Raw genomic sequence first — 25660 nt, forward strand, 5'->3', positions numbered from 1 at the left:
TAGATCTGTGTCTATCTTTCCTAGAAGGTTCACTTGGTCATTGCGAACAGCAAAATAATTTAGATCTGTGTCTATTTGTAATAGAAGCAAACGATTTAGATCTGTGTCTATTTTTACTAGAAGAAGAAAGTTCACTTGATCAACTGGAACAGCGAATAATTCGACCAGATCATCACCTCTCCCGGAAGCAATCATTGTTGGGAATCCCTGACCTTGGATTCCTTCATAACATGTACATAAAAAAATATTGTAATGGTTTGAGGACTAAGCTAAATATTTATGATTTGAAGACATAATTTTTCTCTACTCCTCTCTAGCCCTTTATAAAGGGGCATTCTCAAATAGAATGGCCTGAAGATGCTAAGGCAAGATGAGAACCTCTAAAGGCGCGCTTCACCATACACCTGACCCAGGAGGAACAGCAATTAAGTATGTGAGCCATCGTGGATCCCTCCTTTCGATCACAGCACTCGGGTGCAGAGTTTTGCGGCTCCACGCGCGCGATCGAGCCACTTTCCAATTCAGCTCGCGTTTTGATTCTTCCGGTAAACGCACGCGAAATCCCGTGCGGGTTTGATTTTTCAGTATCCGGTGCGGACCCACGCATCGGTTAAAAGGGTACGTGAGGGATCGAAGTATATGGGTAGCATAGAGGCATGCAGGCACGTGTTGGCGGAGCACTTCGATGGAACTTCAGTATTTGCCTACGGACCTTTGTGGTCAACTTCAACATTTTTTTGTATTTTTGGGGTAGCTCACCCTTTTCGACGTCTACGGCCATTTAACATGATCTTTTGACAAGCGCCAATCGCATAAAGTCATTACAAACTGAGTCTCCAATGGGTCATGGCTTTGATCAATAGAAGCTGCTTAGTGCCCCCGAGAAAACTCCGGGGCTGGGGAATTCGCCTCTTTTCACTCCCTCTTAGCAGGCAGGAAGTTACTAATAACAGAGTGCATTGCGTTACACCAGCCATGAATAATCGGTCCTTACTTCAACCCCAATCGGCTGAATTATAAGCATTTTGACGTGTACGTGTGAACTTTGACGATGATCTCATCCTATGCTAGGTCGATGGCCATTACTATGTTATTGCACAGACCAAAAAACAGATTCTCCGGAATCCACATTTTGGTTCCCACACCTTACATTAGGGCTATGTTTAGCCTTGGAGTGTTTTTTCTTGAAATAATGCCTATTATTCCTGCTGCATTCATGTTATGACATACTTCATTATCCTGATTATAATTTCGCAAAGTACTTATACATAAATACTGTATACATACTTATGTATGTGAATATTGTTCAAATGAGTTACCATATCAACAATGTTAAATGCCAAATTGTATATTAGATTGCTTCGATGACAAAGTACTTTACAATAAATTCCGTTGTATGTATGTATTTCAAATCTACCGATTAATTAGATAACAATGCAAAATCGATTTTGATGGCGGTTGGAATGCACACTTTCATATGGAGTGATCAATAATGGTTTCATTAATTATTCATATTTAATTTATTAAGAGCGCGGTGTTAAATTAAGGCATGTATGCATTTGACTGTTCTTCAATGTTGACTGGTTAGTCTTTAGTCAAACTCCTGTTCAGGAAGACATTGTATTACCATGTTATCTTCGTTCGCTCCGCTGTTTTATTTTTCGAAACTATTCGGCATTGTGCCGTACTCGTTTTCGGAATTTTACAATAATCGAGTATTGAAGCCCTCTACAATCGGAAATATTTGGCCTCTGGTTAATATTGCCGTCTATTCAGTATCTTATCATATAACTACGCAGCTTTATTCACTGTCGGATAATGTCCACGCCAGTAAGTAGTGTACATTTTAACTCTTTATCCAGGAAATTGTTTGCGAGTGTTTGCTTCCGCGGTTATTCAATAGTGAGAAAAGTTAAATGTGCAATGGATAAAAGATTAAGATCGAATGTGAAATGAGTAAAGCCACTATTTCAGTTGCTTCTGCAAAAAAATAGTAACTTTTCTCCCTAGAAGTCGTTGTATTCAGTGAAATATTCCAAATTCGAAACAAAGAACCGATATTCTTCAAAGTTAAGCAGTCGTTAAAGCGAGGGTTTAATGTTTGGCACGAGAGGGGGTGGTGGAATCTACATCCTTCCAATTCCCATTCATTACAGCTAAAAAGGCGCTGTTTAAGGTTTCGTGTAAAACAAGACCTTATTAAGATCGGTTTACTGTCTGCCTGTCTGTCTGCTTGTCTATCTGTCTGTCTGTCCGTTACACAAAAAGTGCGGGGGGTCGAAAGTGATTATTTTTTTAACGGACCCATTCTCAGAAACTACCCAACCGAAATATCTGAAAAAATCATGAAGCTGCCACTATTGAAATGGTACCTAGGCTCAAAAATACCACCCACACCGATATCTGTTCAAATAAAGTTAATAATAGTATATTACTATAATTTTTAGTAATTGGCTGCAAAACCCCCCTTAAGTTCATTCGAGCATATCAAAATTGTGGACATATTGCAACAATAAGATATAAGATAAAGCATGATCCTGTCAAGTTTGGTGGAAATCGCACTTTTACTAACAAAGTTATAATAGGTCAAAGTTGTCGCTTCTGTGCAAATTCAAGACTTTGAATCACTTGAAAGTGGATATTTTCACTTAATATATGCATACGTGCTACGTACTAATGGGACAAATGCACACTCAAATGCTTTATAAAAGAAATACACAAAACCTTTCATACCTGAAGCGTCCAGCTCCCGGTTTCCCGACTTATTATTAGATTGTGCTGTGTACTCGTAAAATCAAGGAATCAGATTCGGTGTGAAGTTCTTTTATCTTGATGATTGATTGATTATCTAAAGACTTGCACAGACTAATTCTTTCTTATTAAAATGAAAGGCCACTGACAGAAATCCCTTTTAAGCAGTGGAGTCAGTCTTTTTTTCTGCGTATTTACTGGATTTAATTACTTAAGGGATACAGGCAGTGCATATTAAATGAAAATATTACAATATTATAGAATAACATATTAAGAAAATTTGTTGAAAATTTCAGTGAAAAATATTGATGTGTTCAAAAAAAGTTATTTTGCGGTGATGGTAACAGCCATCACCGCAAAATGACTCGGTCATCTGCAACAAAAAACCGAAGTGACTGGTATATGAGTTTCCTCAGGTAACGCTTTCGCGTTTTTCTTTTTCTAATGATTTTTCGATTTTTGATAACACTGGAAAGTCGAAAAACACGATTTTTGCTGAAGAAATCGACATACTTGCTACTGTAAAATAAAGAAATTTAAAGGACTGTTACCTCGTAAATTATACAAGGAAAGTATATACCAAATTTCAAAAGGATTGGAGCGAAAGATTTTAAACTGTAGCCGTCAACGTGAAGTGTGGGAAAATCGATTTAAAGTTGAATAGATTGAGGCGGAGCGAATAGATAACATTTCCGTTAGTTTTGCTTGGAATTAAAAAGTATGGGGAAACAAATTTCAAGACGATAACACTCCTCCCTTTTAAAACTCAACCTCAAGCTTACCGTTACGGTCTTAAATGAAGCGCTTTAATGCACTTCAAGGTTCTGAACCTTGGTTTAATGCTCGACTCGAAGATGAATTTCTTCCAGCAAATCAGAGCGGCAGCGGACAGGGCTGCAGCTGGAGCCGCGGCTTTCGTAGCAAAATGAGCCAAGGGGCAGATGGACTGCGCGGTTCATCGACAAATTAGACCCGTGGTTGAACAGAACGCACGGTGAGATTGATTATCCCCAACTTCTAAGTGGGCATGGAGGTTTTTAGTCTTACCTGCACAGGATTGAGAAGGCGCAATCTCCTGATTGTGTGTTCTGCAACGGAATAGCGGACGACGCTGAACACACCTTTTTCTTTTGCGAGAGGTGGGACGGCTTTCCTCAGCAGCTTTATGCAGACACAGCTCTCTCCAGACAATATTGTCAGAGAGATGCTGAAGAGCGCTGGCAGCTTCTTATTGCGAAGAAGATTGAACTCGACCGGCGGAAGGATCGGACGGTAAGGGGTTCTCTGAACTAACAACATCTCCCTTCCTCCCCTCCCCTTCCGTTGGTGAAAGGAATTCTCTGACTTGAAGGCTCCCAAAGCCGGGAGAGCGGGAGGGCTAGCCCGAAGTAATGTACCAGGCTAGTTCTCTGATGACAGGGAGGTGTTTAGTTGGTAGTCCGCCAGCGTGCTGTTGCAGGAGTCCAACACTCGGTGCGTAAACGCATGCACTTATCCTACTCCCAAAAAAAGGCCCTGATCCGTTGCACCAACGATTATTATTATTTCTGAGTCGTCACAATCTCGGCAGATGCTGGATTTTATCTAATACTAGCACTAAGAGCCAAACATTTAGGCTCGGACGATCTTACCTTTTTAAATTATAAAGGGGCGCTGGTGATAGTGGCCGATAGTAGATCCATGGGAGAATCCGTGGAGAACTCCCCGCAACATTGAAAACGTATGCAGAATTATGTACTTCTGCATGGTTTGAACCAGACTGTGTGAGAGTCTCGATTTAAGTACACTACCTGTAGCTGACAATATTAAGGGAACTATAACCAACCGCTTCTTTGTTTTCCCGAGACAGTGGCTCATAGTTCACCTACTTTTCTACGTATTTCCGTTATGAGGGATAGCAACATCAATTATATACGCGGAGCGACCCGTCTTGTCAACTAACAGTACGTTAGGCTTGTTGTGTGGAATGTGCCGATCAGTTAGAACTTGTCGGTCCGAATACATGCTGTAAGCAGAACTATCAAATACTGCTTGTGGCTCATATGTATGTAAGATTTTGATGAATCACCTTAGATATAGTATTGTGCTTGGTGGTGTATTACACCGGTGCCATAACAGTGCAGCCAGGGATGAGATGGTCCAACGTCTCTAACGCCGAACGCCACATTCTGCACTGGTCGTTCTCCGCCCGTTCTTTTATGATGAGCTTTTTATAAGTTCGGGTGGCGACCACGCCATCCTGAATGGCACACACGAATCTCTCCGTCTCAGCGAAGAGCTCCTCAGCAAACAGCCATCAGTTCGGCAAATGCAAATCGACAAATGGCTGCCAAAGACAATTCACGTGTTTACCGTGCATTGCCTTCGTCTTCCATTCATCGATCCACTTTTGGTCCGACTTCACCCCACTCCAAACTCCAATATGGATCATTGCGCCAACGATTATTATTACTATTATTCCCATATCAGTACGGAGTTCAGCTGATTGGACCTAAGCTTCTTAACAGCCACTCAGTGTACACAGACTAGACCAGTTTATATCAATTAATCATAATTATCAATTTAATGAGCATCTTGCATCTCTGGAACTATTATGGCTAAAGGAAAGTTACGAACTAAGATTTGTAGGTAACATCTCAATCTATGAATAAAGTCCATATCTATGAAAATCGGTAGAGAAGTCTCAGAGATATTCGATCACAGATTTGTTAATACTGCAACTAAAAATGAGGTCATCACTTAAATTTGTTGTTAGTAAATCGAAGGTAGCATTCAATTACGAACAACAGAACAGCTCACTTTCAGAAATTCAAAGAAAAATTTGCAAAACTCACTCATAATAAAATCAATCAATCAATCTCGCTGGTGGCAGTGGGATTTGTATCGTGATTTGACGTCGGATACCAGTCGACTCAGCTGTGAATGATTACCTGAGTCAAATCGGGGTAATAATCTCGGGCGAGCGCAATGCTGACCACATTGCCTCCTAGTGCACCGTTACGATTTTGAATGAAGTGCTCTACACGTTTCAAGGCCCTGATCCAATATGGATTGTTGCGCCAACGATTATTATATAATCATGTTTATGTTCAATAAAGAACATAAAGGCAACATGAAATGAACTAATAAATAGTCTTAATAATTTTTCTTTTTTTAGTGGCCGGTTAAACAGTTGAATTTCAACATCGCCTCCATTTTTTTACCGAACTCAACATCAACGAATCTCACAAATCCTAGTTTGCGCTACGAGTGGTGCCGAATATCACGATCATTTTGTAAAAGAAGTATTTCCTGAACAAAATGAAAAGAAGTTTTGAAAAACGAAGTTTTTAAGTTTCTTTTTTAAAACAAAACCCCCATTTTTTTCGGGGAGTTGAAATTCTTCAAAAGAATCTGGCCTGGGCACCTCAGTGTGTGGGACTTTGCCCTCTAAAACCACCCCCGAATCTCACCTGCCCCGTGGTAATAACGTACGGTATTACATCCCCTTTAGCTTGGTTGCCATTTTTCACTACGCATCTATCATCACTCCCAAATATTTGATGGTCGGCTTGGAAATAATGACATAATTCCCAATAGTACTAATTGCAACATAAGTCAGCATCTTCAAGATGATTTGTAACTACACCAACGTGGCTTCCTCCAGAACCGAAAGATAAAGTATATCGTTGTACATGATATTCCACAGTAGTGGACGCAGTATGGGGCCATGTAGGGGGGACACTCGTGTAGATAATGTCGAGTCCGTCATCGGTGTCATACTAACGCTCTCGTTCTTGTAAATAGTAAATATTGACAAAGCAGCCAAATATGTGGGAATACTAATCTTTGCTGGGGCTTTTTGTATTAGGTTCCAATTGGCTTCAAATTAAATGCATTTCTTACATTCAGAGTCACCACTATGCAATATTTGCTGGTAATACCCTCTCCAAGAATTGCATCTTCGGCCAAATCGGTAGTCAATCTGATGGTATCAATGGTATATCTAGCTCCACGAAATTTATACTATCCATTTGAAATGCCTCCCTACAAGCGGTTGCAATTTATTGTAGGTTACTCTCTTTAGCACTTTCCGCAAGTGCCCAGAGGACATATAGGTCTATAGGAGGAGGTTGAACTGGAGGTTTACCATCCTTAGGCAGCAGTTCCCATTCCTGCCGCTTCTAAGCTGCAAGAAATGTCTCTCTCTCGGACATGCACGCTTCGAAGATCTTAATCTAGAAGATCTCATGTCTAGTCTGGATTTCACGGTAAGCTTAAGGGCCTTATTCGGTACTCCGTCCAGGCCCGCTGCATTATGTATTGGAACCTATCGGACCATTCTTATTGAGAGAACTACTCCTGGATGATGTTCAATAAGAGAGTAGGGTACGTAATCCGCCAAGGTGAGTGCCCCCGAATCATCCTATCACGACTCTCTTATAGGTTTACGTCTGCCTCTTGCTGTGATGAGCAGCTTGAGTGTTTTTCGGGCTTCTTTATAGGCATGCTCTTTTTGCCCGTGATCGATCCTGCCTACCATCTTCTGAACCACCCATCTGGCTAGGTGCGAGGCTGTTCGAAGACTCCTTAGTGCCCTATTCTACCAGTGGTTTGACCTTCTACTAGGGAATATGCATCTCCTGGGAATGTCTCACCTTTGCTGATCTTGAGTAACCGTGCAGTGATTGAGGTTTTTTGTTTGTGAAATCTGAAGAGAAATCCTGAAGCTGCTTTTTACGATATCTAGGCCCCGAAATACTCTCCATATCGAGTAGATCAAATTGAGTTAATAATAGTGTATTACTATGTTTTTGGACAATTTATTAGAAATCCCCTTTAAGTTTGTCAGTCAGTTTTCAGTAATATATCTGGATATGTAATATTCCCCCATTCTTCTGAACGGCAAACTGCCAATTCAATCCGAATTTTTCCGGGCGCCAGCATCTTCTGCGCTGCCTCCACTGGTCATGAAACGGCTACAGTTTGAGTACACAATAGATTCTTCCGCAAGTTCTTCCAAACTGAATTGTTATTTGAAAGTAGTGCAGATTTCTCCCTACACTTACACTGTATGTAGATCTCATGATTTTGGGCACACACTGTGACATTCTCCGCAAATGTGTTCTTGGTTCGGTTATACCCTTATACCTCTGGGAGTATCTCTCTGCGTAGGAGATATTACCCTTGCTGAAGATAACAATACACACTGGGCGAATCGTAGTTTTGTTTTCGGTTTCGTTTTTTGTTGGTAATATGCTTTACCCCTTTTAAACTTTTAGGTTGGGTTTTCGGAACTGTATGTATGCCTTTTTCTCTTAGGCGCTTGTTGACTACCTAGAGAATATCCTTCCTTTTCCCGTACTCTTTTATTCAGTCATAATTCAATGGCAGTATTGTTAGATGTCGCGTGACTGTGAAACTGTGAATCCCCATATATGAATATGAATATAGTCATGTTGGATATCAAATGAAAGTCTCGATTATTGTTTTACTAATTGACGAATCCATTTTGATAAATTAAATAACCGGAAAAAATCCCCGCAAATTCACGTGAAAAACAAAATTTTGATCTTCTCTAACTTTGTTAATAATAGTTGGATTTGCTTCAAATTTTCCAAAATTCTGTATTATATTATGTATTACTTCTAACGGTGCCAAATTTTGTACTTCTAGAATGAACTTAAGTGGGGTTTTCGGGTAAATTCCAAATGGTATATACTATTATTGGCATTAGACATTGGTATTGGAATAGATATCGGGATGGGATGTAGGTATAGATGCATCAATGTGATCTTATGTTTCACCCACTATCCGAAATAAGATCAGCTACGAAAAGTAACAATCAAGTCCATTCATTTGATACCCCATAGGATCATATTCTGTGAAAACGAGGAAATAAGTTATCTAAGTGAGACGAGAAACTAAGAGACACTTACGATTATTAGATCTTTTTGAGCAGGGATCAACCAGAAATGACTAGAATTTGGTCCGGACAACAAGATTGGGGCGCTGACACTTAACAAATTCGGCCAACGTACCGTAAAGATTATATTAACTCTTGGGTTATAAGATAAAAATAAACAAATTTTTATTTTATGGCGAAATAAAATAATTATTTTTGATGGATAAAATGAGCTAAATTAGGCTACAATAAGGGAAGGTTTGATTTATGGACCCACGAGGTGTTCTCACCATGATGCGTGTGAGAAGCTGGCATATTGGTATACTATCTTGGCTTGCCCTGCCAAAATATTTGCTTGGTAGAACCGTATGTTGTAAAGGTAGTTTCACTCTTAAAATACAACACTGAAATTAAATAAAAGCAGTCAAATCAGTTAATTGTGAAATCTAATCTAAAATTTCTAACCTAAAAACTTTTCATTTAGGTACTCTCACAACTGCAATTGGAATCTTCATAACGTACATGACCCCCACAATGATGATTTCAGATTTGCTGATTGGCATCGTGAATCAACATAAACTTATATCGTTTTTCGATCGTTTCAAGAAGGTTGACGAACGTCTAGCCCGTGAAAGTATTCGCTGCTGCAACAATGCGTTGACTTTGCGAATCCGCGCCCTCTTAGCTGTTACGTTTTTGGGTGAATGCATTTTGGCAATTTTGAGCTTTTATTTCTTCCATGATCCAAGAAATCTCGAATCTCTGTTGGTGTTTGTTGCTGCTATCCCTACTCTAGTTACAACTATTGAGAAAGTTTGGTTTGCATCGTTACTATTCGCCCTGAAAGAACGATTCGAAGCTGTTAACACATATTTGGATCAAACAGTTGACAACTATGTTCAAAAAAATAGAATCAACGAAATGCTCAACGACTCCGATAGCTGGGATCTTGGATATCTGCACAAAGAGATATTCATGAAAAATCCGCAATATGTGAGTAGTGTCAAGAAGCCAAATAAAATAATTCCGGTTGTGCCATGGGACGGTAAGGGAACGTCAGTGTTACTTTGGTGGTACATAATTTATACTTTATTTTGCAGAAACCATCCCAGTCAAAGTGTATAATGAGGAAAAGAAGCCAAATCCAGAACAAAAGGAAAGTGACTTGAATGATACACTCAAAATGGAAGTTCGATTGAATGGGTTTTGTCAGATTCATGATGAAATCTGTGAGTTGGGGAAGTTACTGAATCGGATGTGGAGTCTTCAAATGCTACTACTAATGGCTTATGGATTCATGAGCATTACAGCGCAATTTTACTTTTTGTACTGTAATATAGTGAACCAGGTAAGTTATTCCGACGTTTTTCTTGACAACATTCAGTCGTTGTTTTTCACTCTCCGTCAGCCGTTACTTCAGATTGATTACCTTTTAGGTAAGTAAAAAAATACTATTGGTAGTGGATAAAATCCGGCTCAATACAAGGATGATCCAGCAGGCAAGGGTAATATCTAAGGTAGAAAAAGAAGATGTGCTACACCCTGCATCAAATAGCTTTTAGGGATATTGAATTGTTCTACTCCGCCGCAAAACCGGGATGTTTCTCACTAGCTTGGGGGATTCCTAGAAACTTATGGAAGTAAGTCACGGATAGACTCGAAGATGTTAGCATCCTGACGACTGCCGCCAAAAACTTTATTAGTTTGGGATCAATGCATTACAGGCATAGAACATCGTTGTCAAAAATCTTGGCGGTTTCTTTGGCCTCTGCTTGCCTGTCCAGGATCGGATGATAACGGCAACCAAATAATCGGTCTTGTATCGCCGGGGTCCTACACCGTGTCTTCTGTAAGGACAAGGTAGGTAACCCTCGGTATATACTAGTGAATATTTTGTACTAGAAATGGTGCATCCGATTCAAACTAGGGCCCCCTTGGGCTCTTCAAGCTGTTTATGGCTCCTCGCACCTTCTCTTCGGTAACATCTGCAAAATTCATTCCCGGTATAGTGTCGGTTGCCTTTAGCGGTAATCCACTCAACATGTTCAACACGCTGCGCGCGTAATCCCCAATCCCAGCTCAAAATTCTCATGTTTCCTTTACCGAAAACAGCAGAATAGTCGCTCTATTAATATTCGTTGAGTGATCTCCGCTGGTTTCTTATGTACGCTGCATTCTGAACACATTTGGAGGGACTTTCGTTAGATCATGGCAACTCAAGCGATAGGAAGTTTATGCTTTAGTGTATCCATAATTTCAATTATGTTTGTTTTACAGGGGATGGCATATTTCCGGTAAATCCTTCGGACTTTACTTTTCACCCCTCATGCATGGCCATGTTCCAGACGAATTTCCCATTTTGGACCTATTCGGTCACTCAAACCAAAACACGAAAGTGAATATTCTGACCGTGTAAACTGACTTTCGCAATTGTATCACAATATAAAAGTGCTTGTAGTTGCAGTGTACTCGAGAAGCAATCCCATCATTAATTTGAGATAGAATTCTCCGATTTCCCTAAGATACATAGAGCCTGGCAATGCGTGATTTATGTAAAGGATGCATTTCCGAAAATTCTATACACGGCTCTATGAAATTCGTCCTTAATCTCAGCGGAGACTTCAGTTTGGTGCATTTTATCTCTAACTGCTAGGTGTGGTGATAGCTTCCTCAGCGAGTAATATGCAAGACGCTGCAGTGGCGTTGACTGACGCTATCTATCCCTCTCCCTTTAGCAACCGGCCTTATTTTTAATTATTATTTATTGATATTCGTTGATATTTATTTGTTATCTGTTTATTAATATTGTTTGGTATATATATTATTTGAAAAATTTATCAGAAAGAAATGTAACCGCAGAAAATGATTCGGGGTTGTTCAGTAGCATGCTCAGCACCGTGAGATTGGTTTGTGAGTTTTCACAGTCATAAGCGCTAATATACGGAATTGCGTTAAATGTTGGCAGAACTTGCAGAAATGATGGATGAGCAAATTCTTCTGTGAATGTCCGTCTTTCACTGCTCTTAAGACGGTAACCAATGTACCTTCTTCTTATTCTTCAACCTTTGTCTTGATCGGCTGCGCTATTTTGTTCGTTCTAAGGACAGATCTGGGTGGAGTCGCGCGGCTTTTATATCACCATCCAGCGTATCAAGGCATCGTTGTTTCAGCCGGCCTTTTGGCCGTTCCCATCATTAACGTAGCAGAAATTTCCGATATCCTATATACTCGTACATTGAAACCGGCAAGTCTAATACAGATCTCTCTCAACGTGCCGATTATCCAGTTTATAATAAAACTCTTTACATGATATAGGCGTTTCTCGTCAGGGAGCTTTATTTAATCATTCCATAGCCGGGTACTGCGGTTGATGGATTCTTTACCGGGCTTGGCGACTCTGAGGGGTGCGTATGTTGCGTGTTCTTGGCCCAATGTTTCTTCGGCACTCAAAATGGTCAACAGTCACGTGAAATAGACCATTCCATTCCCCTTTTTTATGAAATCGTTACCATTTAATTCGGGGTCGGTTGTTTTGATCATCACATTGTTTTAAGTGTGGTTTGTTCCGTAAATTAAAATCAGGTACCGGTGTTCATGTGTGATGGTCTCGCAGGAAACAATGTTGATATCAATAACAATGAGAAAGGGGCGTCTAATGAGAGGATAGTGTCAATCTGCATCTTGCGTGAGCGAGCGTGAGATGGAGGAAGGTGAAACCTCTGAGTACTAAGACCCTTGTGGTCCATTGTACTCGATTCCCCCGTCCAACAGAATATCCCGGATTCACGTATGTATTGTAAGATTTCCGCTAGTGGATGTGATGCTAATCGCTGCAGCTGATTTTCTAGTAGCGTTAAGAATCTGCTGTCTGCCATTATGGGAAACTTGTTGCCAGTTTTTGATAGCAGCATTAGCCAACATTTCTGACACTTGAATTGTTGCTTTTTGCTTGGACATAGGTGAAGACATCCAAAAGAAGTTCCACCGTATTGAATCTAGATGTAAAGTTCATTCTGTTTCTACCTTTCTACATGGTTTTCGAGGTGATCTCAACGAGAATACTCAACGCCCTCAGTATAACTTGACTATCGCTGCAGATTGCGATACGCCTGTCTTTCACATACTTTCCAATCATTCAGGTTGCCGCGTTTAGGATAGCATACACTTCAGCCTGAGAGACCGTTGCATATTGTCCCAACGGAAAATTCTACTTCTCGTTTTTCTTTTCGTGCTCCAAAACCTTATTCAATTTTTCAGTGCAGAAGACCTCGCCCATTCTTCTGATCCCGCTTGTCTCTACGTTACAGGGTAACTTCATATCTTCTACCAAACAGATGTATAGGGCCCGAAACAGAGAAGGCGTTGTAATAACTAGATTCAATTTTCTCAACAAGTCTTCCAATGGCCTGTACCCGCAAATTTGTTGTGTCCCCTAAATCTAGTCGAAGTAGTCTATGAGTTGCTTGCAGTGCTCTGAACATATAAATAAATCCATGAGTTGGAAATTGAGTAATGCACTCCGGATGTCGCGTTCATGGCACCGGTGATACATACATACGGACATACAGTTCTTTGTGGTGAGGCTAATTTACAATGAAAACTCTTTTGTTTCACCTTAACCTGATTATAATAAAATTTATCCACACTATCTAAGCCCTAAGTGCCCATGTCGAGGTGAATGTCCGTCTGCATATCTTATAAATTGTGAAAGTTCGTTCCATCTTAATCTGTACATACAAAAAATCTCATCTCTGGTAGGCAAAGACCATCCAGTTTCCTCCTTTATGTACATTATGTCATTATTGCTTTATTTCGATTTATTGAAAGCTCACGCCTGAGACACCAATTCATCAATGTCGCATTGTATATTTCTATTCACTATTGCGAGACCTCGATGAACCCCCAGCGCAGCCACATTATCCGCTTTAGGCTAGGTGTATATTGGCAGATTTTGCAGTTCGCATAGCAGTAATTCGATCAACATACTCATCAAAAAGTAATCATAGCACACCTCCTTAGAGGCAATTTAGCACAGATCAATCTCTGCATTGGTAGATTCATTTAATTGAAGTGTCATTGACATCATGCTCTTTGGTAGGGTAGGTAGGTACGAATCAGTGGCCGCTCCGAGGAGCCCAATTAGCGCTTTGTGCCGCCGTTTTGATGCCACAAACTCCTAAGACCGTGACTGTTGTTATGGGAGCAGGGAGGCAGAGTCCAGTCAGCTCGGATCTTCAGAGTCAGCCGGTAGTATTCACGAAGGAAAGCAGCTCTCCAACCCTGCAGCTAGAAATCTCTCTGAGGTCCCCAAAGAATGGTTTACCCAGTGTCCGCAGCCTGACTCTAGTCAGAGTTGGGCAATCGCAGAGAAAGTGCATGAGGGTTTCCCTTCCTTCTCCGCAGTTTCGGCAATGCGAGTTGTAGGGTATGCCGAGCCTAGCGGCATGGTCCCCTAAGTGCCCCGTGCAGAGTTTTTAGAAAGGTGCACAGTTGAAGGCTCCTTCAACATTCACTAGCATTCTGATCACCTTTTAGAGTTGCGTTCTCTCTCTTTGAAAGTAAAGAGTAAAATCACAGAACTTTCAATGCTGGTAAGCATGGTGCGTTTCATTTTGTGAGTGCGATCTTATCGTCTTCTCGCGAATGTGACGTGCAAACAGTCTCTCCAGACCTTACAGCGAGAATGATGTTAAACTGATTTATCTGAGTTCCTTCTAATTAATTATCATTTTTCCCCAGGCTTATGTATGAAATGATGTTCGGATAGCTGAGTTGGTGTCCCGATAGCTGAGTGGTTAGAGCGCAAGGCTGTCGGAAGGTCGCGGTTCAAATCTCACTGGTGGCAGTAGAATTTGTATCGTGATTTGACGTCGGATACCAGTCGACTCAGCTGTGAATGAGTACCTGAGTCAAATCAGGGTAATAATCTCGGACGAGCGCAATGCTGACCACATTACCTCATACAGTCTACTACAGTAGTGGTTACGGTCTTTAATGAAGTGCTCTAACACACTGCAAGGTCCTTTTCCAATCTGAATTGTTGCGGCAACGATTATTATTATTATGTATGAAAACTACTTTAACCTTCTATCAAGAGGTAGATATCTAGCTCAGCGCAAGATATCCGCGAAAAATATTTCTTAGAAGTTTCTCTAAGTTCCCTCCTTTAGGATCGCTGGATGAATGGCATCCATCCCAGGTGATTTGAAGTGTTCAAAGGATTTTATATCAGCTCTCAGCTCTTCATTTCTCTTTCAACATTTTCTTCTTACATGTACTGAAGCCTTCCCTTATGGGATCTGTTGCTGTCTGACTTTTGGCAGATGTGACCATTGATGTCACCCGTAATCATAACACAGTCGTCGGTAAAGACGCTATAGTTTTTTCATGATAGTGCAACCCCTATAGATCGTACCAGGACAGGGAATAAATAGGGTAAATTTCGCTAATTTTTGTCTTACAAACAAAACCTTATTAAAAGCGGTTCAATGTCTGTCTGTCTGTCTGTCTGTCTGTCTGTCCGTCTGTCTATCTGTATGTCACAGGTACTTTTCTCAGAAATGGCTATACCTATTGACACGAAATTTAGTGAGAAGGTAGGAACTGTGGACCCCAGACATGCAGTGAGTAATATCCTCCTACGTTGAGATTTAGGGGGGTCCCTATACATGTAAAAGGGGGTTGTAAATTTTTTTTTCACCAAATATAGTCATGTGGGGTATCAAATGAAAGGTCTCGATTGGTACTTTTCGAAGCCGGTCTTAGTTTTGAGATTTGTTAAAAAGGTGGGGAGTGGGAGGGGTGCAAACTGATGATTTCTTTAACGGAGCCATTCTCAGAAACTACTCAACCCCCCTTAAGTTTATGTCAGAGTTATAAAAGTTGGTAGTAGTATAAAATATAATATAGAGCATATTATCTCCAAGTTTGATCAAAATCATACTATTAGTAACAAGGTGACAGTAGCTCAAAGTTGCTTTACCGTGTAAATTTATAACCCGAAGTACTAAATCTAATATACTAAATGCATATTCTTAACGGGCTACGTACAAATGGGATAGTTCTACACTCAAATATACTCACACAAGAAACAAACAAAACCTTCCATACATGAAGCGCCCAGCTTTCGGTTTCCCGACTTGTTACTATTAATCCGGAGAAGAGAAATTATTTCCTAAGAGAAGATATTTGTAGGCAACTTGCAAGTCTTAAATCTTATTATATTTGTTCCTCTTGCGACACTCTTCTTGGCGGTAGTACGTATGAATCCGGTGTCTGACTAGCACCACGGTACTGGTTTATACTGATTTCAGGCGCGGCATTCATACCACTAGATGCGAGGCCTATCTTACTACTCTACCGTAATTAAGTGGTACGTCAACCAAATTGTACCGGGCAACTCTACGCTTGAACCCACAATGTCCCAACCATAATCGCTATGAAACTCTCACAAAGGCCACCCGCAACTAACTAGGCCAAAAAGACATGTTCCGGGAAGAATGTCCAAGGGCCATCCCGGCTCCCATAGTACCGGGTAACATTCAGCGAGGCTTCGTGGCAAGAGCCACTTCAGATGAGTCGCATTGGGGGCAGCACCCCTCAGGGGCTCGAAGATGCTTTCTTTGAGCAATTCGATATAGTTCCGGAGAGATTCCCAAGGAAGACATTGTGATGGTGATTGTTGATCTGAACGCCAAGGTGAGCTCTGATAACACCTTGCTTGGACATTTGTTGACGCGACCTGACGTGGTTGAGCTCCGGTACCGCGGCAAATCTGGGGAAGTGCAGCGTTTTCTGCACTTTGACAAAAGGGAATTTATTATTGCGCTGGTTAGACATCGTAAAATGTGGATTCGAACTGCTCTTCCAGATAGAAGAGAAAAGAAGTTGATGTGACACTTCTACAGAGCACACTTATACGCACATCCCGGGAAGTCGAAATTTTTCTCAATGAGTAGACGAAATGGATGATCATTAAGAGTCCGAAAAGGAGCGCCCGTTTTGACTGCGGTAACTGGGATAGTATTTGCGTGGTCCCTGCTATTGCAAAAATAATAGATAAAATCATACTGAAAAGGATTAAACAACACATTGGAAGTTTGATCGACAGACAGCGGGCCGGTTTCCGCTCTGGATACTCCTACAATGACCACATCAATAACCTGCGGAACATTTTGGAATAGCGTTGGCAATCTGGAACACTCTGCACATTAGTGGAATTTGGGAGAATAGTTATTAATATGACGGTGCAAAATGTCACAGAATTTGAAAACGAAAGCAATGATCAATTTGTATATCTAAATAGGAAATATTGTTTTGTGGTTATCTATATCCAGGTAACGCTAGCCAGCTACTTATGGATGTGTTAATGAGAAGAGGGAAAGATTTTGAAAGAAAAATTCCAAAGCAGTTTTGTAATTATCCCTAAGGCCAAGGTAACCTCAAACTGCTGAAATTTTCAATTGAAACAAGTTGGGAAACCGCAAGTTAAAGGCTTCAGGTGTGAGAGGTTGTGTGTATTGCTGATCGACATTTGTCCCGTTTATGCCTACCTTGTAATGTTTATGCATTAGTTTGTCAGACCATTCACTTTAGTGTGATACTGACATTCAAAATTCTAGATTGCAATGAATTTGCACAAAAGTGACAACTTTGACTTATTATAGGTCCGTTAATGATAGTGCGTTCACAGTTAATTTCTAAAAAATATACTTATAATGGATACGGTAACATACTATTATTAACTTTATTTAAACAGGCATCGGCATGGACAGTATTGTTAGGCCTAGACACCGTGTGCATTGAACACCATATTTTGCATACATGGGGACCATGGGTTAAGTTTAATAACGTGGGACTATGTTGCTCACTGCACGTACTGGGATTTACAGGTCCCATCTTTCCAACAAATTTCGTATCAATAGGAATAACCGTCTCCTAAATATTGGGTGTGACAGACAGATAGTCAGACAGAGAAGTGAGGAGACGGACGGGCAGACAGTAAAGTGATAAGATTGTGTTTTGTACAAAATCTTAAAAAGGACTTTCTAAAAAGCTTGTCACCACAACTACAAACAATTTTATGAATAGAATAACCAAACAAGATAAATATTGGCAATTCGATTGTTTCATAACAATTGGACCACCTTCAGAAAGAACAAATTTTTTGATGAAAAATCCAAACTAACAACTAGTAGATATTTACGATAATAGTTTACGAACTTTTTAGGAGGATTAACAAGTTTGATAATGTGGTTTTTCACATTATTAACGAGGTTTTGCGTAAGTTATGGTGCAGTCCGGATGACTTAGTGGCGGTTCAAATCCCCCTGGTAACAGAAAGATTTATATCGTCGAATCAGTTGTAAATGAGTACCTGAACCAAATAAGGATAATAATCGCAGCGCAATGCTGACTACATTGTCTTCCACAGTATATCGTAGCCCTATGCCAGTAGTTCACTGTTACGGTCTTGAATGAAGTACTCTAACACGCTTCAAGGTTCTGATCCAATTGTCCCGTCAACAATTTTTATTATCATCATGGTGCAGTAGTATTTCCCACTGGGTATGGTGTTGTCTTAATCAGCCAAATCAGAGGTACTCCTATAGTTAAGAAACGCATCATTTATTCATGGCGATTGACAAGGACGAATAATTAATTTGCATAGTGTTATTTGATAGTGTAAGATTCTGGTTCCCCCTTTTCTCCATGGTAAGGTATCACTCAGCGAAACTCAGCATAGGCGTAAAATTCATTGGGTTGCATTTAAAGGCCACCTTGATTTGTTCTTCTACGACCCTATTATGAAAGGCCTGTGGCATAGTTGGAAATGTAAATGCAAATATTCTAATACTTCTTTAAAATAAACGTTATTAATATCTATATACTCATTCATTTCAGAATATACCAGTACTATTCAGATCAGCAAGGAATGTGGTAATTTCTTCGATTTTCATTGTTTACACTGCTGGAAAATGTGTGTATGTCATCTACCTAAGCTGGCAAACGAAGCTAGAGGCTCGAAAAACGGGTGTTTGTTACCACAAGATCGCAAACGCCGTTGATGAAAATAACTTCTATGAAATTGTAGGTGACGATTGTTGCCCCAATCAGCAATTTTTAATAAGTAGTTTCCATTTTCAGATTAACCACCTCTCGCTGAAGTTATTGAATCATACAGTTAATTTCACAGCATGTGGCTTTTTTGATTTAGATATGACGACACTATACTCGGTAAGATGATGTTCAAAATTTATTAATTTTGTTGAAAATGTAAAGTATTTGTCATGCCTTTATTTCTGTAAGTCATTATAATTCAATACTGACTATATATATATAGGTATATAGTTCTCCCAATATCTCCAACGCTTGTGCCCCTTATGTTCGTTGTTTCCTTATAGACTTAAACGAATTAGTTTATCAGCTGCTCTTATTGTAATGCTCTAAATATCATATATACCCAAGGGTTGCAAATTGAGTAGTGCTTCTGGAGCTGCGCCAGATGGCGTGCTTATAGCCCCGGTAATACCCAAACATACAGTTCTTTGCAGTGAGAGCAGCTTACGGTACCAACCAAACTCCCCTAACAGGTTTGCCAGTTATGAAAACCGACTGCGCCAGATAATATATGAAACCGGACGTCACGTGCTGGAGCTAACCTGAATGCATGCAGTTCGGCGAGATGTGAGCCGGGGTTCTTGGTTCTCACATGTAATCTCCCTGTCAGAGAGTCTCGAGGCGGAGTAGTACCACCGAGGAGGGAGAGGACTACCTCACAAAAACATAACGCGAGAGGAATGGACGCGGAAGGGCCAACTTTTAGCTGATTCGAACATCTACACGACGAGCGGCTTCTGTCTTCCTTTCTTCTTCATGGGGGGGGGCAGATGATATGGTGGCCCTGTGACGGCCATCCCAACCTAATCTTTTTGGTGATTTACTTTAATATTCCTTATTTAAGGCGTTTGTATTCATCATGGATATGAATTGTCAGTTTTTTTCCCCTCTAAAAATAAAATTTTCAAATTCCGACAATTCGCGGCAATAGGAACAGCAAATAATTAAGGAACATAGTCCAATTTTTCACGGAAATTAAGCCTAAATTCTAAGATGTACAAGTACAGTACAGTCCGATCAGTTAAGTACGCCCAACTTAATCTCGCGTAAGTCGGTTGGTTATTTTAATTTGAATTGACAAGCAGTTTTTTTTGTTGTTGTATAAATACACATATGAAGAAAGTATTTGTACCGTTAGATTGTAGTTTCTCCCAGTGATAAGTTTTTGAAGTGCGTTAATTGAAAAAAATGGTAAAAACACGTAAAATGGTTGATATCGACCAATGAGAAATAATTACCTTATTTCATAAAAAATATAGCGCACGACAAATACCGGTCATTGTGGGCTTAAATCACTTCTCTGTAGATGACTTTTTAAAAAAATTCCGGGCCACTGGGTGTACTGCTCGAAAACAAGGTTCTAGAGAGCCGAGGAAAACTACATCAGCGGAAGATGGACTGACGCGGAGATTCTGCCCGCGGATCGGTTCAAAAGCTCATCGGACATTAAAAAGGAGCTCAAGGATGCCATTGGGACAGAAATTGATACATCAATGGTTCGTCAGAGGCTCAGAGAGGGTGGATTTCATGGCCCACGTCCCACAAAGAAGACTTTTTTAACTGGAAGGATGCGGGAGCAACGCTATTTATGGTTCAAAAGATCACGAAAATTGGACCCTGGAACTGTGGCAAACTGTAATATTCTCCGATGAATTCCAATTTAATATTTTTGGGTGGGATAGGATCCACTAGGTGTGGAGAAGATCAGGTGAGCGATTCAGTGGGGAGTGTATTCAGACCACAGTACGTGAGTAGGATGATCTGGGGCTGCTTTTCGTTTTATGGTCTGAAAGGACTTTCATTAATTGACGGAACAGTCAATGGTGCAGCCTATAAACGAATCTTGGAGGAGGATCTGATACCTTGTATTGAAGAGCAATATCAGTAGTCAAGTGGGGTCATCTTTCAGGACAATTCTGCGCCCTTTCACAGGTCCCATATTGTAAGTAATATTTTGTTTTTTATTTTCTTCAGCTGTTTTATAAAAAATATTGAAGGTGGAAAACTCAGTAAAGCAGCTGACTTGGCCCGGGAATAGCACGGATTTAAACCGTTTAGAAAACTTGTCGGCACTAATGGAGAAAAAGGTAGCTGAACAGAAGCCGAAAAGGCAATATAAGCTTGATTTAATCCTCTTAAGAACGTGGAATGATGAAGTTGACCTGCATATTTTGAAGAATCTTATATCATCGATGCCAGCGAGGATTAGAGACGCAATTAAGGAAAAAGGAGGTCACACGAAATACTAATTAAACATTTATGAGTTTATTGTTTAATTATTAAGTAAAAAAAAAATTATTGTAATACGACGAGTTTTGTGATTGATATGAAACATAAACCAAATTTACCTATTTTTCGTAACGTAGACTAATTTTGAAGAAAAGTGCCTCCTGGAAAATTTTATATAGGTTTTTTTTCTCCAACAACTATTTTTAGTGCAAAATATCAATGCACAGAAACTCCAATATTTACTTTTTTTATCAGCTCGATATTTTTTCTCAAAAAGCAGATTTTCTTACTGATCGGATTTTTATCCCCAGCACTGTATAATAATAATACTAATCCCCGCAACTAGAAATAATTATTAGCAAATTTATAATAACGTTCCGTATGTCAACCAGGATAATCAGAATGTGTCCGTACAGTTACCATATCACAATTCGTTCTATTACAAGCTAAATTGTTTCTCCTGATCCAGTCTTTACATTCATTGCTCGGGCAACTTTGTCCTTCATCTGGTTAATATTGTCGTCGACATGGTGCTGGGATTCGTTGGAGATGCTGTCACCGGGGACATTGCACCCTCTTCATCCTGAACCGCTGCCGCCGCTTTACAACTTACCTCAAGCGTTCCAGGTCGAGACGCTACTGGGGCACATCTTAACGTCTGCGCCAAATACGGCCGGATATAGCCCTCACTGGAGCTGAAATTACTGCGTTTTCTATTAAGCTTAAGGTATGAAAATACCGGACACTTTTCAAAGTGATAGTGCACCACAATCTATCAGAAATAATCGCGAAAAACGTATGAAAATGACGACGTTTGCTTTTGCATTCGCTAGGAAAACCGAGTATGTCCAATGCAACAACGATCCACCGTATACATTTAAATATCTTTTTTGCGGCGGTTAAATCGTTTTTCCGGGCGGAAAACCACTTTGCCTTTACAAGTTTCGACGTAACCACCTTCAACGTCTCGGCCTTTTCCTTTCTTCTCTTCTCTTCTTCTTTTCTTAGAAAAACCAATTCCCCAGAGTAGAGGGCCACACGGACAAATTTTCCATCCATGGCCGGAGTCCGAAGATGCAAATTTGAACTTTTGCAGTTCAATTTCAAATTGGAATATTCGAACCTCAAAATCGGCTTAGAAAATTACATCAGTGTAACACAATTTCTGCATTTATATGGCGTCAATCCTTCCATGATAATACATGTAGTTCTTTCTATCTCGAGAATCAAGTAATGGAGAGCAGACTCATTATTTTTCACATTGGGGGCTTTTTGGTTTTTATTTAGCGGGACCGATCTCAGTGCCTTCTCCCGTATATTATGCTCAACCAGTCTAAGTCAGGACTATGTTAAGACCAAAGCAAGTCATGCTGGAAGGATGGTTCCTAGAAGCTTCTTAAGGTGCTCTCTACCTTCCTTTATCATCGCTGGATGAATGTCATCCAGGTCAGGTGCTTAGAAATAGTCTGTTGTTCGAAGCTTTACCAATAAGTCAGCAGGATGAAATCTTATGCATTTCAATGCTTATCATGTCGAATCAAAGACGGAAATATGATTTTCGATTTTCATATTGGTGCCATTTGTTAAGTATTTCGATGAACTCAACCACCAGAATATCGGCAAGTTGGAAGTTCCGCTAAATGAAGACGACGAACAAATGTTGCCACCACCAAGCATGGAAAAAATGGCTCATGTAATTAATCAGCTTAAGAATCATAAGTTGCCAGGAACCGAAGGAATTACAATCGTTACATCAAGTAGTTCATCAACTTAGGAAGCGAATCAATTCTTGATAACTGGCAACTGACTCCAATCCCACATTGAATAGCATAACTATACACGTTCATCAGAACATTCGGTATTCCAACAAAATTCAGTTTAACTAGGTTGACCAATGTGAGAAGTCAACAACTATCTAAGACAGAAGGACGAGCGTCCTTTTTAGCCTGACCTTGGGAAAAGCAATTTGCAATGCTGACGTAAATGTGAAAGACGCAATTCTCGTCAAGTTCCCTCAACTGCTGACCTATGCTGTCGATGTTGGTATTATAGGAAGAAAAAATCCGAGAGTGATGGGCCCCCCTAGAGAGGGATGGGCGTAGCCATAGCCTAAATAATGAAGAAATTATTGATTGACCGTTTAGTTGTGGGTGAATCCGGCTCAATATTCTACGGCGGGCGAGCCTCCTAACTCGTATGAGTGAAAACGATCCAGAAGAAAACGTGTCAAACCCCGCCTCAGATCGAGGGAAGACATAGGCCAGGACGACAGGCAGCTGCTAGAGATATGGAATATGGGACCGCATAAAGCTTTTGGCTATTTACCAAACAAGAAAGCTAGAAATAAATCAAGTTTGCCGGAAAAAAGTATTCGAAATTTCTTTTTTCATCACGCCTTTTGTGAAATCCACTTGCCTAGAATTTGTACGATATAACAATTGCAAGATGTAGGCTTCCCAGTTAGTTTTGTGGAGAACTGAAGCACTTTCCATGACCAAAACTAAACTCTCTTTTTACTTATTTTTAGGTTACGGGAGCGATAACGAGCTACTTGATTATTCTCATCCAGTTTAACTTGGCTGCCCATCGAACAAAACGACCGGACAATAACTCCCTGATTACCACCACCTCTACACAGCCTACTCTATAGAAAGCAGTAAAACTGAGTGAAAATCAATTTTAAGCACTTTATTAATAATATTCGCAATGATACAATAAATGAAGTTGCTTCTCCATGCACTGAATAAATTGCACAATATCTTTCATGTAAAATCTACATCCTAGACTTCCTGTTTTACAACTACCATCTATTCACGTTTCTGTATGGGACTCCTCACGCCGCTTGAATTCAATGTTAAAAATAAATAAAAAATAATCTACCTAAGAACATTATGCAATTTATGAAGCGTAGCAATAAAACATTTGTCCAGATAATGTTATACAAGAGACATAAGTTTGTATGACTATTGTAGTGATTTTCGAGCTTTTTTAATTCAAATATGTTCATTTTCCTTAATTTCCTCTTGAAATATTCAATATTGTAATATAAAACATTTATAGGTTATTGTATGAAGTCATTACTTTCTTCTATTTATATTTTATTATCCTTAAAAGTACTCACTTTCCATTACCTCCTCAAACATGGATCATGGGTAACCTATTCGTATTAAAATGACGTAACAATACGGGATTCTATGACGATTTGAAGTGTGAATTTGAAAGAACTCCTCAAGATGATTTTTGAAAGCAGGTAATGGTCGAAATGTATTTAAGCGATTAATTCAGAATTGCTTAACATTTTAACAATATACTCTAAGCAAGTAAGCTCCAATTGGTTCAGTAATTTCCATAAACTTAAAAGATATTTTCAGTTCATATGAAACTGCGGGTCTTTGCCCTTTGGTTTGTTTCGAAATATAATTACAAAGTAATCGTGATTTATATAGTTTCGAAGGATGACGGGACTCGATGAGTGTAGCTGAAGCAACTTTTGTTGAAGTTGATGAAAAATGCCAGTGGTGAGCAGGTTATTTTCCGGATTAGGCTTTCCGTTGTGAAGTAGTTCAAGTTATGTGGAAATCAAGTTCGTTTGAAGTGTCTGCATGGAACAATTCACAAAGCATGTGTTTATCATTTATTTTTTCTGTAACGATAAGAGAACAATTGCAATCTTAATAAAGTTGGATGTTGTTATCATTGTATTGATGCTGAATCTAGCAGTAACTTATGCGTGTTTTATCTAAAGTTCCCAGGTTGCAAGTAATAGCTGGAATTGAGGTACTTATTGATAGTAGGGTGGGGGCTTACTAAATTATTTAGAAGCATTGAAAAAAAGGACGCCTATAATAAAATATAGTACATAACTCATGCTAGATCGATGCATTGGATATCGTTGAATTCACGCGGCCATTAACAGAACCGACGCAACCAAGTTAAACAAGTTGATTAACACCTTCAATGGTCTGTCCATTCATGGAGATTGGGAAAGTGTAACGACCAGTTGATTAAGAACCGTCATTTTGTTGAAGGTGTCTTTTGTTCGACTTTGATTGTTTTCTTTTTCAAATCCATATCTATTTGTTTAAGATTCATAACGTTTTGAGAGCGGCCAAGGTCCATAACTCTTTTAAAGGTTAAGGTTCCTAAAGATATTGCCGAACAGTGAGAATTTCGCAATCGACCACTGAGCTTCTTGGAAAACCAGAATGCACTCTAATTGAAAACTTTCCTCAAGTGTTGAAATTTTCCGAACTGGAAATTAAGTAAGAAGGGGTTCCGTATGAGTTATCTATCGACTGCATGGCAACCAAATCGTAGGTATTTAGAAATTTATATCCATTTACTATTTTTTTAGGGGGGGGGGGGATATCGGTAACTTGATCGGAAAAGGATCATATACTTTTTATTGCCAAGGTAAACAACATCATGTCGGAGAAGTATTTTAGAGAGCAGCAAGCAAGGAGGCAAAGTAAACTGGTTGAGGTATTTCCTTTATTAGCCAAAATTGTATTGTTAAAAAAACGCATATGCTGTATTCCGGTAACCAACTATCCCACTCATCAGTTTGTTCTGACACCTTGATGAAGTTGGTTGCCGAAAATACTGTATGTATGGTATGTGTTTTAACGAAAAAATCGTAGCCAATAAAAGGAATACCATCCTTAACCTGTTCATTTT

General features: G+C 39.8%; 2 protein-coding genes across 2 annotated transcripts in view; one reads left to right on the plus strand and one right to left on the minus strand.

The window, feature by feature from the left end:
- The first annotated feature begins 1614 nt into the window (after positions 1-1614).
- Positions 1615-23683, plus strand: LOC119648083 (gustatory receptor for bitter taste 66a). The gene is made up of 6 exons (XM_038049572.1): positions 1615-1830; positions 9120-9680; positions 9736-9983; positions 18539-18724; positions 18782-18871; positions 23511-23683. Exons 1-6 carry the CDS (start codon positions 1629-1631, stop codon positions 23631-23633), a joined length of 1410 nt encoding a protein of 469 aa, XP_037905500.1. The 5' UTR covers positions 1615-1628; the 3' UTR covers positions 23634-23683.
- The window catches only part of LOC119648489 (titin-like), a 59185-nt gene continuing 57181 nt past the window's right edge, over positions 23657-25660 (minus strand). Inside the window, exon 7 of the mRNA XM_038050255.1 lies at positions 23657-24626. Within this exon, the coding sequence (XP_037906183.1) occupies positions 24618-24626 (9 nt within the window). The 3' untranslated portion in view covers positions 23657-24617. The remainder of the gene's footprint in view (positions 24627-25660) is intronic.

The sequence above is a fragment of the Hermetia illucens genome, chromosome 2 (genome assembly GCF_905115235.1).
Source record: "Hermetia illucens chromosome 2, iHerIll2.2.curated.20191125, whole genome shotgun sequence".
Lineage (NCBI taxonomy): Eukaryota > Metazoa > Arthropoda > Insecta > Diptera > Stratiomyidae > Hermetia > Hermetia illucens.

Coding starts and splice junctions, on each gene's coding strand:
- LOC119648083 (XM_038049572.1), top strand. CDS start 1,629: ATGTTATCTTCGTTCGCTCCGCTGTTTTATTTTTCGAAACTATTCGGC. Junction 1,831..9,119: donor GTCGGATAATGTCCACGCCA/GTAAGTAGTGTA, acceptor CTTTTCATTTAG/GTACTCTCACAACTGCAATT. Junction 18,725..18,781: donor AAAATAACTTCTATGAAATT/GTAGGTGACGAT, acceptor TTCCATTTTCAG/ATTAACCACCTCTCGCTGAA.